The sequence below is a fragment of the Cervus canadensis genome, chromosome 10, assembly GCF_019320065.1.
Source record: "Cervus canadensis isolate Bull #8, Minnesota chromosome 10, ASM1932006v1, whole genome shotgun sequence".
Taxonomy (NCBI): domain Eukaryota; kingdom Metazoa; phylum Chordata; class Mammalia; order Artiodactyla; family Cervidae; genus Cervus; species Cervus canadensis.
In genome coordinates, this window is record NC_057395.1 from 74,046,619 (window position 1) to 74,063,566 (window position 16,948).

General features: G+C 48.3%; 1 protein-coding gene across 4 annotated transcripts in view; it reads left to right on the top strand.

The window, feature by feature from the left end:
* Positions 1-16,948, top strand: part of EYA2 (EYA transcriptional coactivator and phosphatase 2) — a 253,650-nt gene that overhangs the window by 89,519 nt on the left and 147,183 nt on the right. For 2 of the 4 annotated variants that reach the window (XM_043479366.1, XM_043479365.1), the window contains exons 3-5: positions 5,640-5,682; positions 9,611-9,753; positions 15,636-15,752. The exons of 1 other annotated variant lie outside the window; for it this stretch is intronic. In XM_043479366.1, the coding sequence (XP_043335301.1) occupies positions 5,640-5,682; positions 9,611-9,753; positions 15,636-15,752 (303 nt within the window). The remainder of the gene's footprint in view (positions 1-5,639; positions 5,683-9,610; positions 9,754-15,635; positions 15,753-16,948) is intronic. One more of the 4 variants, XM_043479369.1, reaches the window with a different exon arrangement.

Here is a 16,948-nt window from a genome sequence, read left to right on the forward strand (position 1 = left end):
GACTCCTCATACAGTGCTCCCTCCTACGGTCGCTGCCGCTGGTCTCCATGCGGCTTAACGCACCCACGGGAGGGAGGTGAGCTGATGAAACACAGACATGCACCTTCCGCAGCACACACCTGCCTCAAGACATCTCGCATTAGAAACTGTCTCATCTCTTGGGGATCATGGGCCCCCTGGCGCCCAATTAGGCAACATAATATTGGTGACTGCCTTCAGAATCATTAGTTTCTTAATCCTCCCAGTGAAAGGAGAGGTTTAAAAAAAGAAAAATGTATGAATATTCAAATTGGGCTTACAATGAGAAGTGGATTAAGCGAGAGCCCCAGGAGAATAGAAAGCTAATCAGAGCTCCTCTGTGTTGGTCAGTTACCATTGGGTAGATACCTGCTTTGCAACAGCCCTACAGGGATGAGATGGTGCCCCATTTTATGGATGTGGAAACTGAGGTTTAGGGAAAGGAAGTGATGGACTCAGGGCCATACAGTTACAGTGCAGCAGAGTCAGGGTTTGAATCTGGCTCTGATCCCTTTAGCCCATGTACTTTCTTTGGAAGGAACAAGAAGACAACAAATTATGAGACTTGAGTTGTAAATCTGGCCCACAGTAGGTGCACGGTAAACATTGTTGAATGAATGAACCAACTGTGTCTGTCCGTGGGTAAGTTACATCACACAATCACACACACACAGTCACACATGTGCACTCACACACACAGACCCCAGCTCTAGTTTACTCATATTACATTAGATCATTTATATTCCCTTCTTGGCCCCGGTATGCATTTGAGTTTGTGACTTCTGGAATGAAGATTTACTTTTACGAAGCCAGAATTGGGACTTCTTAGTAATTTGCAATTCCTTGGTAGCCTGTGGTCTAAACTCTCACTGCTCGAAGTGGGGTTTCCGGGACTGCCATGTCAGTGTTACCTGGGAGCTTCCTTGACCTACAGACTTGCAGTCTGCATTTTAGGAAGATCCCCGGGCGAATCGTGAGCATCATCGTGTTCCAGGCACTCTTCTCGGTATCCATTCTTCCTTTTGCACCTTGGTACGATTGTAATTAAGTCCTTTACCGGTGTATTTGTTTACCGTCAGTCTCCCCTGCTAAGTGGGCTTCCCCTGATGGCTCAGACAATAAAGTACCACCTGCAGTGCAGGAGACCCGAGTTCAGTCCCTGGGGTGGGAAGGTCCCCTGGAGAAGGGCATGGCTCCCCACTCCAGTATCCTTGCTTGGGGAATCCCGTGGACAGAGGAGCCTGGTGGGCTATAGTCCATGGGGTCGCGAAGAGTCGGACACGACTGAGCGACAGACACTTCTCCTTTTCACTCCCTTGCTAAACTGGAGCGTCCATGACTACAGGAAGCCTGACTGTTTTTGCTGATTCTTGTAACCCATTACCTAGCACGTGCCTGGCATGTGGTGGTGAATGAATGAAGGGATGAGATCATCCTGAGGCTCTGGCTGTCTGTTTAGCTAATCCTTCTCCCTTCACCCGTAGGAAGCTGGGGAGGAAGAAGGGACTTAGAGCTTTCAATTCACAAATGAAGGAGGCTCTCTGCCCCTCCCTTGAGAGCCAGCTGCCCCAGTTTCTGTATTAACCACATCCCTCAGAGACACGTCATTAACCTTGGCGTAAATAGATTTGGCTACGTTGAGTCGCGTCGCCAGGGCTGTTTTCACCACTGGCAACGTGGGTTTAGTGCTAGTGCTAAGTTGCGTCCCACTCTTTGCAACACTGTGGACCACGACCTGCCAGGCTCCTCTGCCCACGGGATTCTCCAGGCAAGAACACTGGAGTGGGTTGCCATTTCCTCCTCCAGGGGATCTTCTCAACCCAGGGATCGAACCTGCATCTCCGGCATCTCCTGCATTGGCAGGCATCTTCTTTATCACTAGCACCACCTGGGAAGCCCCAACGTGGATATAAGTCACCATCAACGTGGATATAAGTTGCCGTCAGTGATTCTGCCACTGACCCCAGTCTTGTCCATCATGGCATGCTCAGTGGCACGGCCAAGTCTGAGAACAGAACACTGCGGTCAGTGGGAAGGGCATCTCCACCTTCCAGGCTCTGGATCCCACCAGCATCAAAGGACTGATGCTGTGACAGCCTGTGGGGTCTTCACCACCCTTGGGGCTCACTTGCGAACAAGAGTTGACAGGTCTTCTCCTCCTGTGCTAAGGGTCCCATGTTTGTGATGGGGTGACCAGGGGCAGTATGACCACCTCGATTGCCAACATGCCCCCTGGGTCTGGGACACTGGCCTCATGGAGAGACTCGTGACCGCAGTCCACATTATCCCTCTGGCAAGCTGGGGTTCAGTGGGCATGCTGCTGTCCAGAGGGTCATGCCTACACCCAGGGGCATTGCCAGATCTGTGGGCCAGACCAGTCCTGAGCTGCATGGAATGCTGTCTGGCATGGTCTCCACCCCAGGGAAGTCTAGCTCTGACTTACCATTTGGAGAAAGCTGTCACATACAACAGCAGCCAGAGAGTGGTGACTCTGGGGGTCCCTGAAAGGTGTCCAGGGCTCCCCTGAGGACCAGGCTGTTCCTGCGACTTGAACAATAATGCCCACTCTTCCACCTTTCATGCTGGGGCTGGCGTTGCCCGCACGACCACTCCATCAGGCCCTTTCCTGATACTCAGACGACGTATGGCTCCAACTGCAGCTGGGCCTCCTGGTCCACAGGACTAATATCCCTGGACCCCAGCAGAGGAAGAGAGAGGCTCTCTGCTTTCGGTGAGTCCCTACCCCACCTCTGCACCCAAAGAGTTGAACGTGGCCGCCCTTGGGCGGGTCCCACTCCAGGGCCCACAGGACGGGAAGGAACTTGAGGACCCAGTGTCGTCACATCCCATCAGGATTCTCCAGGAGGTCCATGCCATCCTTACCAGGGGAAAAAAAAGGAAGAAGAAAGGGAAGGAGATTATAGAATACATTCATTTTCCAGGTTCCCAATTCTCCCAGGCATCTTGGGTTCAAAAAAATTAAATGTGATACCAGTTTTAAAAAAAAAATAAGAGAAAGCCTGTGCTTTTCAAAAAGCACATCATCAGCAGAAGGAAAATCTCTTAGCATTGACTGAAGGCCTGTTTCTGGCTAGTGCAGCCTTCCTGGGGGTTGTTGGGGCGGAAGAGGGAGAGGATAGGAGGTTTGAACGGCCGGAGAGGGAGACGGGCCCGTGTGGGGAGGGCAGAGCGCGCAGCAATTCAGAGGAACGGAGGAGGTGATCAGCACCGCATGAACTCACAAACCAGGGCGCAGAGGTTGCAGGCAGGGGAAGATGCTTTTTTCACGTTTCTAGAATGCCGAGTTCATCTGAGCCCACGGGAGTGTTTCCATAGATTTTGATTTTTATGAATATTTACATGTTTATTAAAACAGCTCAAAATGTTTAATTCAATAACATATGTAGTATTATTACTAAACATAAATCACGTGCTTCTTACCAGTAATGAAACTGAGGCTGTTTCAGAAGGAGACGGTCCTGGGGGAAGCTGAGGAAGGGGGATATGGGAGGCTCCGCCTGGGGCAAAAACCCAGAGCAGGGAAATTAGCAATGAGGGAGCACCCACTGGAAGCCAGGGCCTTTCCTTGGCATTGGACCCCTGTTGGCCCGACTTTTTATAAAGACAGCACATAGGAAGATATGTTATATTACAGTCATTGAGCATGCACACACACACACATCACATTCTCACATTTATAGCTGGAATAAAAGTTTTCCACGATTCCTTCTCATGTGCTGTGTGGACAATATATGCTGATGCTGTCCATCCTGTTTTATTTTTAAATTCTAGCTATAGCTCTCTAAGTGGACTTCAGGACTTGCCTCCTCACCCTAGTAGCTTGGGACTCAAACAGAATTTGACTCAGCCAAGGAGATGATTAAGGAAATGGACTTGGGATCTCCTAGCGGTCTAGCAGTTAAGACTCCACACTTCCAATGCAGGGGCACGAGTTCCATCCTGACCAGGGAACTAAGATCCCACATGCCACAAGGCACAGCACCCCGCCCCCCAAAAAAGGAAATAGACTGGGACTAAACAGCCTTAGGTTCAAGTCCCAGTTTCCATGTCCGCAGGCTTGAGCAAGGCACCTTAGCCTTTGGAGCCTTGGTTTCCACATCGGTACAATCGGGGTGTCCTTGTAGCATTGCCATGGGAGTGAAGTGAGTCCAGGCAGTTAACACAGAGTCTGGCACGTGTGAGCTTGTTGGTGGGGACTGGTTGTTGTTAATGATGATGACTGCCCTCGTGGGCTGCTGTGCCCTGCTTGGGAGGCTGAACTCCGGAGTCAGACCACCTGAGTTCAGACCATGGATCTGCCCCTTAGGACCCGTCAACTTCACCTCCCTTCATCTGTAACACAGGGATGGGAACAGAACCCTCCTCAAGGTGTTGGGGGGAGGAGTATGAGGATTAAAATAATGAATCCAGGTAACAGGTTTACAGGAGAGTTTGGCACGTAGCAGGCTCAGGGTAAATGATGGATAGAATCATCACCATTACCATCATCATCATCTCATTTCATCCTCACGCACCCTTGTGAGATAAATGTTTTCCCCCATTTCGCAGGAGGGTGCCCTGAGCCCCGGAGACTGTGGGTGATCTGCCCAAGGTCTCAGTGCTGACTCGGAGGTACAGCTGGGATTGCGGGTTGGTTTACAGAGTGGCTCAGAGCTCTGGAGGGTGTGGAGTATTTCTCGGGAGGCACAGGGACACCTCTGCCCCTGCCCTGCAGACCAGGGAGTGTGAATTGGCAGGTTGGTACAATCAATTGACATGTCATCTAGAACTTGCCGGGGCTCCACGCTGAGGACATTGCGTTGTTTTTAAGATGACACAGCACAAAATCATCCCCCATGAACTAATGGTGTTTAAAATGATGCTCTTGGCAACATCTCTCCCAGCAAAATTGTATCAGCTTTTCATCATCTGATCATTGCCTCCCAACCATGGTTGGAGGCTGAGTGCCCAGGGACACAGCCCTTGTACCAGGACCCCAGGCGTCTTCCATCTCCCTCCCCACACTCTAGTTGGAGCCCCAGAGACAACCCAAGATGTGTCTCCCCTAAGTGCTGGAGCCAGCCCCACCTCAACCCCATGGACTGAAACTGGGGAGGGAGAGGAGGAATATCAATGTGATGTCCTCAGAAGAAAGGAAAATGGGTGTCGGATAGCCAAAGCCAACCGGTATCTGCCTTTCCGGGTTTCTGGGGTTGCCTTTAAAGCAAGGAAAAGAGTGGGTCTCCATCCAGGATAGAAATGGTGCCAGCTGCCATCTGGTCATGGGCCTGGCTCAAGCACATTCCTTCTGTCTCTTTGGCCTCCGTTTCTCCATCTGTACAATGTGTGGGGGGATGGATTCCACCCTGATGTTTCAAGATGCTATAGATTGTATACACACAGTCCTTCAGTTAGTACCTGGAGACAGAGCACACCCGGAGAAGGTTTTTCAAGAAGGAAAGTGCTACATTGGTGTGGCTTGGATAAGCTTGTGTGCTTGAGAAAGTCCCTGACAGCAACTCCGTGCATTTCTTCCCCCTCAACCTGGAATCTGAAGTCACAGCTTCTGGGGACCATCCCTCTGACAGCTCAAGTCCTTCAAATGTTTTTTTCCCCTCCAGGCATCACCACATCAGCTCCGAGTGTGTCCCAGCTCTTCGCAAGGTGAGTACCCTTGCCTTAGCTTCCTCTCACTCTCTCTCCCTTTTCTCCTTGGAGGCAGAGGCTCTGGAGCCAGACTCCCTGGAGAGGAATCCCAGTGATGCTTTTACTGGTTGAGCGACCTTGAACAAATGACCCCCACTTCCCCAGGCCTCAGTCTCCCCATCTGGAAAATGGGGACAATGCTTATGTCTGTTTCACATAAAAGGCACTCAGAATGGGGTATGAAATAGACTGTTCTGGGAGTGTTGGGTGTTGTTTTCTTCTTTCTTCCTTTTTTTTAACTTTTCTTCCTTTCCTTCCTGTCCTTTCCTGTCATAGACTTTCTCTGTTCCTGTCTCCCTTCTTGCTTCTCTATCTCTCCCCCTCTCTTTTTCCTTCCTTCCTTTCCTCTCTCTCTTCTCTCTCTCTCCTCTTCCTTCCTTTAGCCCCATCTTTCTCTCTTTACCCATCTTGATCTTTTACCCTCCTCCCCCCTCCTTCTTCCCTTCTTTCTGCTCAAACATTCACCCAACACTGCCCGATAACCAAATCTCCTAGGAGCTCTGGAGACTCGCAAGATCAATGAGACACAGCCCCTGCCCTCGGAGAGCTTCCAGGCTAGTAGGAAATGGACCAGTAGATCAGAGATCTCAATATGGTGAACAGTACAAATGCTCCACCAGAGCTGCATCCAGGGGTCAGTGGGAGTCTGGTGATGGACAGGGCTTACCCAGGGCAATTGGGGAGCCACCTTGTCTGCTCCCTGCAGTGTGAGAAGCCCCAGGCTTGGCCAGACGGTCAGCATGGCCCTCCTCTGAATGCTCACCTCCTCCATAGCTGGATATTTTCGTCCCCGGACGACCCCGGAGAAGCTATTTGTAAGGAACGCGCTTTCTCAGCCTTCCTTTCCCTCCAGAAGATGTTTTGGGGGTTGTCAGTAGCAACTGAGGTCTGTTAAATCTACCTGGCTAGTTTTATGGCCTTGGGGTTGGAGAGCTTCCTCGTCCTCTCTCTGGCTTTTCATTCGAGCCCCAGTTTATTCTAAGAAGTTCACATCAGTTTTGATGGGAAGCAGGAATGGATCATCTCAGATTTCCACCTTCTACTTCCAGACAGGTGTAAATTGGGAACATTTTCAAATAAAATTCTCTGCTCAGTGCTATGTCCCATGCTCTGGATGTGTTTCCAGGCACCTCATAGGGTGGGAGTCTTGACTGATGAAACACCTTCCAATACTGGGTCTGGAGTCTCCAGTTCAAGTGACATTCTTATGCATCTTGGGACAAATTACAAAACAAGCAACTTTCTTATGCATCTTGGAACAAATTCCCTGACCCTTTGGCACAGAAGTTGTCAAAAGGAAAGGGGCTGAGAACGTCTTTTTATAATTCTGTGAATTTTTACATCTGTCTCATACATGCCTTTAGGCTTCATATGTAGGAGAAACTGGAAATGAGAAGGTTTTACTGTATTAATGTCATCAAAATGGAATCAGATACAGGCTTGGGAATCTCACTACCATCTACTGATAAACTCATGGTCAGAATGATTAGATATAATTTGTTGCACAGAACTTTAATGTCTGGGTTTTTGACCTAAAGGGCCTGGGTGTCCTAGTGGAGTGGTTAAGGATATGGGCTCTGGAACCAGGGTTCAAATCGTGGATCAGCTGTGTGCATTCTCTCTGCCTCAGTTTTCTTATCTGTAAAATGGGGATGGGAATAGTAACTGCCTCCAAGGGTTGTCACAGTTGCTATGAGATTTAAATGAGCCAGTCCACATACAGTCATCAGGACAGTGCCTGGTGTACCATAGACCCAAGAATTGTCGGTGTTTTTTATCACAGGAAGGACTATTGAGGATAGTGTGAAAGTTGGAAGATGTTCTCAAATCCAGCTGAATACAGCACCCAGGAGAGCAGACCCAGGCTTTCCAAAGCATCTGCTTTGCAAAAGAAGGGGGAAATAGGGAGTGTGTATGTTCACGTGTGGATCTCTCCTGGTTTTAAAATATTGGCAACTCCAAATTAAGAAAAAAGACTGCACTGGCCAAAGAAATTGCATCCGTAGATTCACCGTCTTGTCCCCATCCGGTTAGAATGAGCTAACCTTGACTTTATTAATTGCTGCCTGGAGGACTGAGTCAGTCCCGGGCCCGTCCCCGAGCCGCAGCAGAACTCCATGGTTACAAGTCCACGTGGGCTCAGGAGTCAGACTTCCAAGTTCAGATTCTGGATTTCCCGCTTTCTAGCCATGACTTCTGGTCTCTGAGCTTCCGTTTTCTCTTCTCTAAAATGGGAGTTAGCAGAGCCTCTACCCCAGGGAGTTGATATCAGTATGTGATGTGACACAGACCATGTCAGGCCTGTGAGACACAATTCCTAGCCTGTGGTCAGAGCTCAGTGATTACTAGCGGTCATTGTGTTAGGGATGTCGTAGATCAGCAGCCCTTTATTTACTTTTTTAGGATTTTTTACTAGTATTATTTATTTTTGGTTGCAGTGGGTCTTCATCGCCTTTCTCTGGTTGTGGCAAGCGGGGGCTACTCTAGCTGCAGTGTGTGGACTTCTCGTAGCAGGGAATGTGGGCCCAGCAGTTGTGGCACGTGGGCTTTGTTGCCCTGTGGCATGTGGGATCATCCCAGACCAGAGATCAAACCCATGTCTCCCACATTTGCAGGCAGATTCTTAACCACTAGACCGCCAGGGAAGTCCCTCAGTGGCCCTTTAAATCCTAGCTGTTCATGGAACTGATTATTCATCTTGGAGTAAGAAATCCATTTGTGTTCTTTGGTTGCAAGTAAGACAAATAGACCCCAGCTGTGTTCAGATACTCAGTCACGTCCAACTCTTTGTGACACCAAGGACCTAGTCTCCTCTGTCCGTAGCAGTCTCCAGGCAGTAATACTGGGGCGGATTGCCATTTCCTCCTCCAGGGCATCTTCCCGACCCAGGGATCGAACCCGCATCTCTTATGTCTCCTGCCTCTGCAGGCAGATTCTTTTGCTAGCGCCACCTGGGAAGCCCAGACCCCAGCTGATGTAAGCCCAAAAGGAATTTTTTTGGAAGATCTGGAGTAGCTCACAGTGGGATCAAAACTGGGATAATCAGGTCTTGAGAAAGACCCAGAATAGCACCGCTTCTGGGGTCCAAGCAATAGGAAGGGAATAAAAACACTCTTTTCAGAATGTGGTTGTTGGAATGAGTTATTCAGCCCAGGATTTCAATTCCCAGAATAGAATCTGATTGGATAATCTGGCACCCTGTGCCCACCCCATGGCCCAGAGCCGGGCATCTTGACTGGCAATCCTGTAGAATCTGTATCAGTTGGGAATGTGTCTAAATAAGTGTAAATAGTCACAGTGGAATGGGCTGTACTGTAGTAGTCAATAAACCCTGGTCCCAGTGGATTAACACAACAAAGGTTTGTTTCTTAAATAAAACCCAGGGATCTCACGGACCTCTCCAAGGCAGCTCTCCTCCACAGGCTGACTTGGGGTTCCAGGGTGTAACCCTGCTGGTTCCCCCCTCTCAGCTGGTACCCTCCACAGTTGCTGCTGAAAGAGGAGAGAGGGCAGCAGGGTTTTGAGGAGATGGTTTTATTGGCTAAACCATTGTGTTGAGCAGAATCCAGTCACGTGGTTGACTCTTGACTGCAAAGGACCCAGGAAGTGTTGTTTTCCTGGTGCCCAGGTAAGGAAAATGAAATAGGACTTGATAAACAAGTAAGTTGTCTCTTTCCTGGAAAGAGTACATGGTGGTCCAGGGACTAGGAACTAGTGCTTTCATTGCTGGAACCAGAGTTCCCGGTCGGGGAAGCAAGATCCCAAAAGCTGCAAGGCCAAAAAAATAAAAATAATCACCTGAAGGGAAATGGTGGTAGTGGTGATACCAGGGGGGAGGGATGTGCTAGGTTGGGCTTGGAGATTTAATCTTCTTTCTTCCACACAGACCTTGCCCGCGTGTCCCACCCGGTCAGCCTGCCTCGGCCATGGCAGCCTACGGCCAGACGCAGTACAGTGCAGGGATCCAGCAAGCTTCCCCCTACACGGCTTACCCGCCTCCAGCACAAGCCTATGGAATCCCTTCTTACAGTGAGTACCTGACCAAGCCCTTGCTTTCCCCGGGATCCCTTACATCATAGTCTTCATTCTGCCCAAATGCTTCAGTTAAATGCAGAAAGAGGCATGCAGCCAGCCTGATTTTGGATTGGAGACAGACACTTTCAATACAGTTCAAGTTCTAGAGACTATGTCAAGGCCTCTTTTGATTGCAAGGGTAAGAAACTTAACCCAAGCTGGCTTAGGGAAAATGGAAACTTAATGATTCACATACTGGTAAGCTTGGGGACAAGGCTGATATCAGGTATGGCTGGATCCAGGTGCTCAGAGGATGTCAGGAGGAAAATGTCTCTCTCCATTTTCAGATGTTTTCCTCCGAATTATCTTTACTTCTGCCTGGGTTCTGCCAAGGTAATCTAGAACTGAGATAAGGTGGCCCTTGGATACTTTTTAACCTATAAAATATACTTGACATTGGAAAAATTAATTGCCAGTTTTTAAATGGGAAGTGTTTACATAGAAATTCGTATTTCTAATGACTTAAAAAAAAACAAACAGCAGATGACTGGGCAGCCCTGGGCCCACATTTTTGCATCAGAAGTAGGTGACTGTGCAGGGCTGACCCTGTTAGCCTTTGTTGGCCACAGTCCTCTCCTAGCCCTCATTACTCATTTAAATTAGCTGCCTGAAGACGTTTAAGCTTGCAACCCCTGGCCTAGAGGGAGGAAAAACAAATAAACTTTTAAAAATGGTAGGTTAAAGTGATTTCAGATTATGATGCATGGGATGAAGGAAGACAAGATCATGAAATGAATAGAACAAGCAAGATTTAACTTAGGTTCCAGCTCCAAGGAAGGTCTTTTACACAAGGAGCTGATTCATCTGAGAACAGAGACAACCATTAGTAAGCATGGGAAGAGAGGCATCCAGGCAGAGGATGCCTGGGAATCCTAGGGAGATGGATTTGGCAAACCCCAGAAGCCCAGTGGCTGGAACACAGGACCAAGACGAGATAGGTGAGGTGGACAGATTCTTAGCACCTGGGGAGGACTTTATTCCAGTGAAACAGGAACTTATTGGCAGGTCTATAAACATAGGGCTGTCTGATGCAATCTGGCATTTTTAAAGATCACTTTGGGGCTTCCCTGGTGGTCCAGTGATTAAGAATTCACCTTGCAATCATGGGACACTGGTTCAATCCCCGATCCGGCAAGATCTCTCATGCCTCAGAGCAGCTAAGCCCATGCGCCCCGACTACTGAGCCAGCGCTCTAGAGCCCACTCGCTGCAGCTGCCAAAGCCCGCCTGCCTAGAGCCTGTGCTCTGCAACAAGAGAAGCCCCTGCAGTGAGAAGCCCCCACAACAATGAAGAGTAGCCCCTGCCTGCCACCATTTCAGAAAGCCTGCAGCCACAGAGACCCACCGCAGCCAAAAAATAAATAAATATATCTTTAAAAAAAAAAAGATCACTTTGGCTGCTGTGGGGAGATCGGATTGGAGAGAAGCAAGAGGAGAAACAGGAAGGCAAGTTGGGAGGCTGATGAAACCTGGAGTGGAGCAATGGTAGAAGCCTGCTCTGGACAGTAGACAGACAGAGATAGACATATTCAAAAGCAGTTGTGGCGTTAGGAGTGACAAGTCATGGGACACTGGGTCGGGCATCCGTCAGAGACACCATCATTGAGATGCTGCGTCTTAGAGATGCTGCATCACTGAGATGCTGCCACCCACAGTTCTCAGCGCTCTGTATCCACTTGTTCTTTTAACCCCCCACTCAACTCTCCAAGGAAGGTCCGACCATTATCCTCTTTCAAGCGATAAATAAATAGAGGCTCAGAGAAGATAACTAACTTGCCCAGTTGGTCGCTGGTAGAGGTGGAATTACACCCAGCAGCCTGGGCTCTGGAGTCCAAGCCCCTCACCGCTGAGCTCGGCTGCCTGAGCACACATTCCAGAAATCCTGGGGGATTACCTGTGATGGACCTGAGCCAACTGGTGTGGGCATCTTTTCTAACTTCTGTCCCTCCTGTGCCAGAAGACGGGTGATAAAATCACAGGTGAGTCACCCTGGCTGGCTGACAGCCAAGACACATGAAGCTGGATTATTTTTCAGCATAAAAGAGAACCCTAGCCCTGCTTCCAGACAAAACATGGCATCCGGTGGAAATTAATTTGGTCTAAAGTCATTTGTTAGGCTCAGTTACTTTCAGAGGCTCTCTGCCCTCAGAATACAGCATAAGTGGCAAGGTCTCATGCCCTGGGTTCACACCCCACCTCTGCCCCCTTGCTGGTCCTAAGACCCAGGGCGAGTCACCTTCATACGGTGGGAGTGCTACTTAAGTCTGGCTTCCTAACCACTGTTGTTGCTGTAAATGGGATCATCTACATCCAGGATCAGCTACCTTTTTCTTTAAAGGGCCAGTTCATAAGTATTTTCAGCTTTCTGGGCCATGTAGTCTCTGTCACAGCCACTCAGCACGGACGTTGGAGCTTGAAACCAGCCAGACAATATGTAAACTAGTGAGTGTGTCTGTGTTCTAATAAAGCTTTATTTACACAAACAAAAAGTGGGCCACAGTGGGTCCATGGACCACAATGTGTCAGCCCTTAATCTACATTAAGGGCTTAGCTCACAGGGCCTGGCCCAAGGGAAACATTCAGTCAATATAGTAGAGGCCAGGCTGCCATACACCTGGTATGTCCGCATCACTGAATAATGACAGGTGGGCTGAAAAGCCCTTGCCTTTCACACATGCCTGTGCCCGAGCAAGCAGTGTTTGCTCACTGTCTGGACAAACCTTGCTGAATCTTGTTAGGAAACTTTTCTCCTTGCTCCTTGGCAAATAGCATTATTACCTTTGTTTAAATAGCTGCAGGGAAATAATAACACAGTTGAGCAGACTAGAGGCAAGGAGGTCAGGAGTGTGGAGTGTTTTTTTCCTCGATTTGTTATGCAAGCATAATGTGATGCAACATTTAAGACATATGTAAAAGAGTAGCACTATAAATAACCATGAGCTGACCATCCAACAAGAAAAATAAAGGGAGGTTATCTCCCTTTCTTGTCAAATACCCACATCCCTGGATTTGCTAATTACTATCACTTTCACTTTGTTAATATCATTGCTCTGCCTTTCTTTATGTGGAATGCTATGTGTGCTCAGTCATGTCCAACTCTTTTGTGACCCCATGGACTGTAGCCTGCCAGGCTCCTCTGTCCATGGGATTTTCCAGACAATGCTGGAGCAGGTTACTGTTTCCTTCTCCAGGGGACCTTCCAAACCCAGGGATCGAATCTGTGTCTCCTGCATTGGCAGGTGAATTCCTTACCACAGTGCCACCTGGGAAGGCCTTATGTACAGTAGAGGTTGGCAAACTTTTTCTGTAAAGAGCTTAATAATAAGTATTTTTGGCTTTGTAGGCCATACAGTGTCTATGAAAGACGCCATACGGTGTCTACTCAACGCTACCCTGTATCTTGAAAACAGCCACAGATTATACATAAATGAATGGGTATACAGGCATGCCTTGTTTTATTGCATTTTGCTATCTTACAATTCACAGATATTGTGGTTTATTGTTTGTGGTTTTTTTTCTTTTTTACAAATTGAAGGGTTGTGGCATCCATTCTTCGAGCAAGTCTGTCAAGGCCATTTTTACAACAACATTTGCTCACTTCATGTCTCTGTTACATATTGGCACTGTTTTTGGACTTTTGCATCATTACTATATTTGCTATGGTAGTCTGTCATCAGTGATCTTTGGTGTTACTGTAATCGTTTGGGGGCTCCATGAAACGGCCCATATACGATGGCAGATTTCATCAACGAATGTTGTGTGTTCTGACTGCCCACCAACTGGCCGTTCCCTCATCTCTCTCCCTCTCCACAGACTTCCCTGTCCCCTGACACACAACAACATGAAATTAGGTCAATTAATAACCCTTCGTGGCCTCAAAGTGGTCACGTGAAAAATAAGAGTCACACGTCTCTCACTTTAAATTTTAAAAATGATTAAGCTTAGTGAGGAAGTCATGTTGAAAGCCAAGACAGGGGACAGCTGGGCTCCGGCACCAAACAGGTTGCCAAGTAGCTGTCATAATTGTCAGTGAAGTCGTGCACCATCTAGTGCATAAATCCCTTCACACCCATTACTGAGAGGCATCAAGAGAAAGCAGAGAAAACCTAGACTTCAGAGCTACCCGCTAATCGCAAGACTCTGACTAAGTGGCCTGGTTTTCTGAACCTTAGTTTCCACATCTTTAAAATGGGGAGAAGCTTCCCTGGTGGTCCAGCGGTTAAGATACCACGCTTGCACTGCAAGGGGGCACAAGTTCGATTCCTGGTCAGGGAACTAAGTTCCCATATGCCTGCCTCTCAGTTTGGCAAAAAAAAAACCATTAAAATGGGGAAAGTCATATTGCCTATTTCATGGGATTGTTGTGAGTACCTCATTCACAGCTTTAGGTATTCGTTCATTCCCTTTCTTTTGATCGCCCAGCAATCCTGCCAGTGGGAATCAGCATCTTATTTCATAAGGGAGGAGAAACTGTCCAGGTTACCAAGTAATGAAGCAAACTGTCCTGGCTCCTGCCCAGACCACTTGAGTCAGAATCCATTGTTTTTACCACATTAAGCATTCTCTTTATTTATGGGGGTAAATGGGTGAGAAGGAGGGAAATCATAACTACAAAACCATCCCCAGAACTAGCAGTGTCCTTTTTTAAAAATGCAAATTTAAGTAGTATTGAAATACTATTTTATACCTATAAGATAAAGATAAGCAAAATTGATTATGTGTTCAATAAAAATACAATATATGGGCTACTGATGATAGATCAGCTTCCTCCCTCAATACAGTTCCTTCTCCAGCCAGCTGCTCTTGGAATGGGTGCCCGTGCCTTGGGGAGGCATGTCAGAGTTTGGCTAAAGCAGAAGGCAGATTTGTAACTGTGGCTTTTGGATAAGTAGGCCCCTCCATGAGAAGCATGGAGAGTATGTCTTAAGATTAAGTGGCATCATCTTTACAGAGGGAAAATGGTTCGTTTAATACCTTCACCCCAAATCCTGATGGACGTTTAAGCCATAGATGGAGCTAGTCCTTAGAGTACATGCTTAGTCACTCAGTCATGTCCAACTCTTTGCGACCCCATGGACTGTAGCCTACCAGGCTCCTCTGTCCATGGGATTATCCCGGCAATAATACTGGAGTGAGTTGCCATGTCTTCCTCTGGAGTATCTTCCCAACCTAGGGATCAAACCTGTGTCTCCTCCAGCTTCTGCATTGACAGATGGACTCTTTTATTACTGCTGAGTCACCTTGGAAGCCTCAGTCCTTGGAGTAGGGGACTCGTTACCCTCAGAGCCAGGCAGGAAGCTGACCACATGTGCAAAAGATGAGATCCATGCAGCCTGCCTTTCCCTTTCTCACTTTTGAACCTGTCCTAGGATGTAAAAACAAACGAAAACACCCAAAAAAACTGTGGTGAAAAATAGCACCTTAAAAACCAACCTCCATGTCTCAGAGACAGTATGGGAACCATGGTGACCTGGGAAACACACAAATTGGGGCGCTTCTGGGGACAGCCTATTGTCATGTGGGAACATGGTCATGAGGTTTCTAGATCATCCTGTTGCTCTAGAGAGGCCGTAAGTCTAGATTTTTTGGGGTGAAATCTCCTGATTTTTAAACAAAAGCGACCAATTTCAGGTTTCCCTGTAAAATACACAGGCGAAGAAGGACATGTGAGACTGAATTACAGCTGAAGTAGAGTAACTTCTGCTCACAAACCACCAGTTTGCAACCAGTTTGGAAGCTGATAAAACCGCATGCTGTCTTGATTCCGTAGCTCTTCTGCAGGTGCCAAGGAAGCATCCTAATTGTGTGTGCCTGGTACTTCTCTTTCCCCCTTCCAAGGCATCAAGACAGAAGACAGCTTGAACCATTCCCCCGGCCAGAGTGGGTTCCTCAGCTATGGCTCCAGCTTCAGCACCCCACCCGCTGGACAGAGCCCGTACACCTACCAGATGCATGGTGAGTGTAGAGCTGCGCCCCTCCCTGCCGTCTCTAAGGCACTGCCCGAGTCGGGTGTCCAGTCGTTTGTTCATTTATTCAGCAGCTTTATTGAGTACCTACTATGTGCCAGGACCTATCTCAAGTAGCAGAGTTGCAGTGGTGGGCAGAGGAGATAACGACTCCTGCCCTCATGGCGATTACGAGGGCAGGAGGGAGAGACTGACAATTAAACCAGGCAGCAAGTAGCAAATGGCTAATTTCAGAAGGGGTTGAATGCAATGAAGCCAGTAAACGTGGTGTTGGGACGGAGAGTGATGAATAGTTGAGGGGTCCAGAGAGGCGAGAAAGGTAACTTTTAATAAAGTCATCAAGGAAGGCTCTCGGAAGATGTGACATTGGACAGAGGCCTAAGTATGAGGCAGAACTAGCCCTGCGCAGACCAGGGGGAAGAGCATTCCCAGCAGGAGGAACAGCCTGTGCAAAAGCTCTATGGGGGCCGGGGCGGGGGGGAGTGTCTTAATGTGTTTGGGGCACAGAATAGTGGCCAGTGGGGATGGAGCAGGATTGGGGGGGGTATAAGAGGAGAGAGTCTTGAGGGAGAGCAGGGCTAAATCATGCAGGGCCTTGAGGGCAAAGGGGAGGTGTTGGCTTTGATTTGAAGTGTGATGGGACAGGCGATACCATGGTAGACTCAGAGAAGTGATGGGTGTTGGGATACTGGACAGGGGGTAGAGGCATTGTTATTCCAGGCAGGAGGGTCCAGGCTCCGCATCCCCATTGGGCAGCCTTAGAAAGGGAAGAAACTCCCATGTAACTCCACCAACCCCACGCACCCTAAGGAACTGGCCTGCTGCATTCTCCTGTTCCCACCTGCACTTGTCGTCATCCAAAGGCCCCTTCCCTTCTCCGGTGCCCCGTAGGGAATGTGTTGGAGCTGATACATGGAGTGGAGGGCTGGTGGCAGTAATTTTGGGCATCCTCACCCTGGTATTCTCTTTTTCCTTCATGAAAGCTGATAAGAATGACCACCAAGAGTCTGAAAAGTAATGTGCAAAGTTGAAAGAGTAGGGATGAGGTGGTGGGCTAATGCATGATGCTACATTTCTTTGAAAAAAAATATTTGCAAGTTTTGCTGCTTTGTCTTTTTAATTAGGAAACAATTTAAATGGATGTCAAGGGCATCCTTTCAGGAAAAGGCATTATGAAGAGACAGC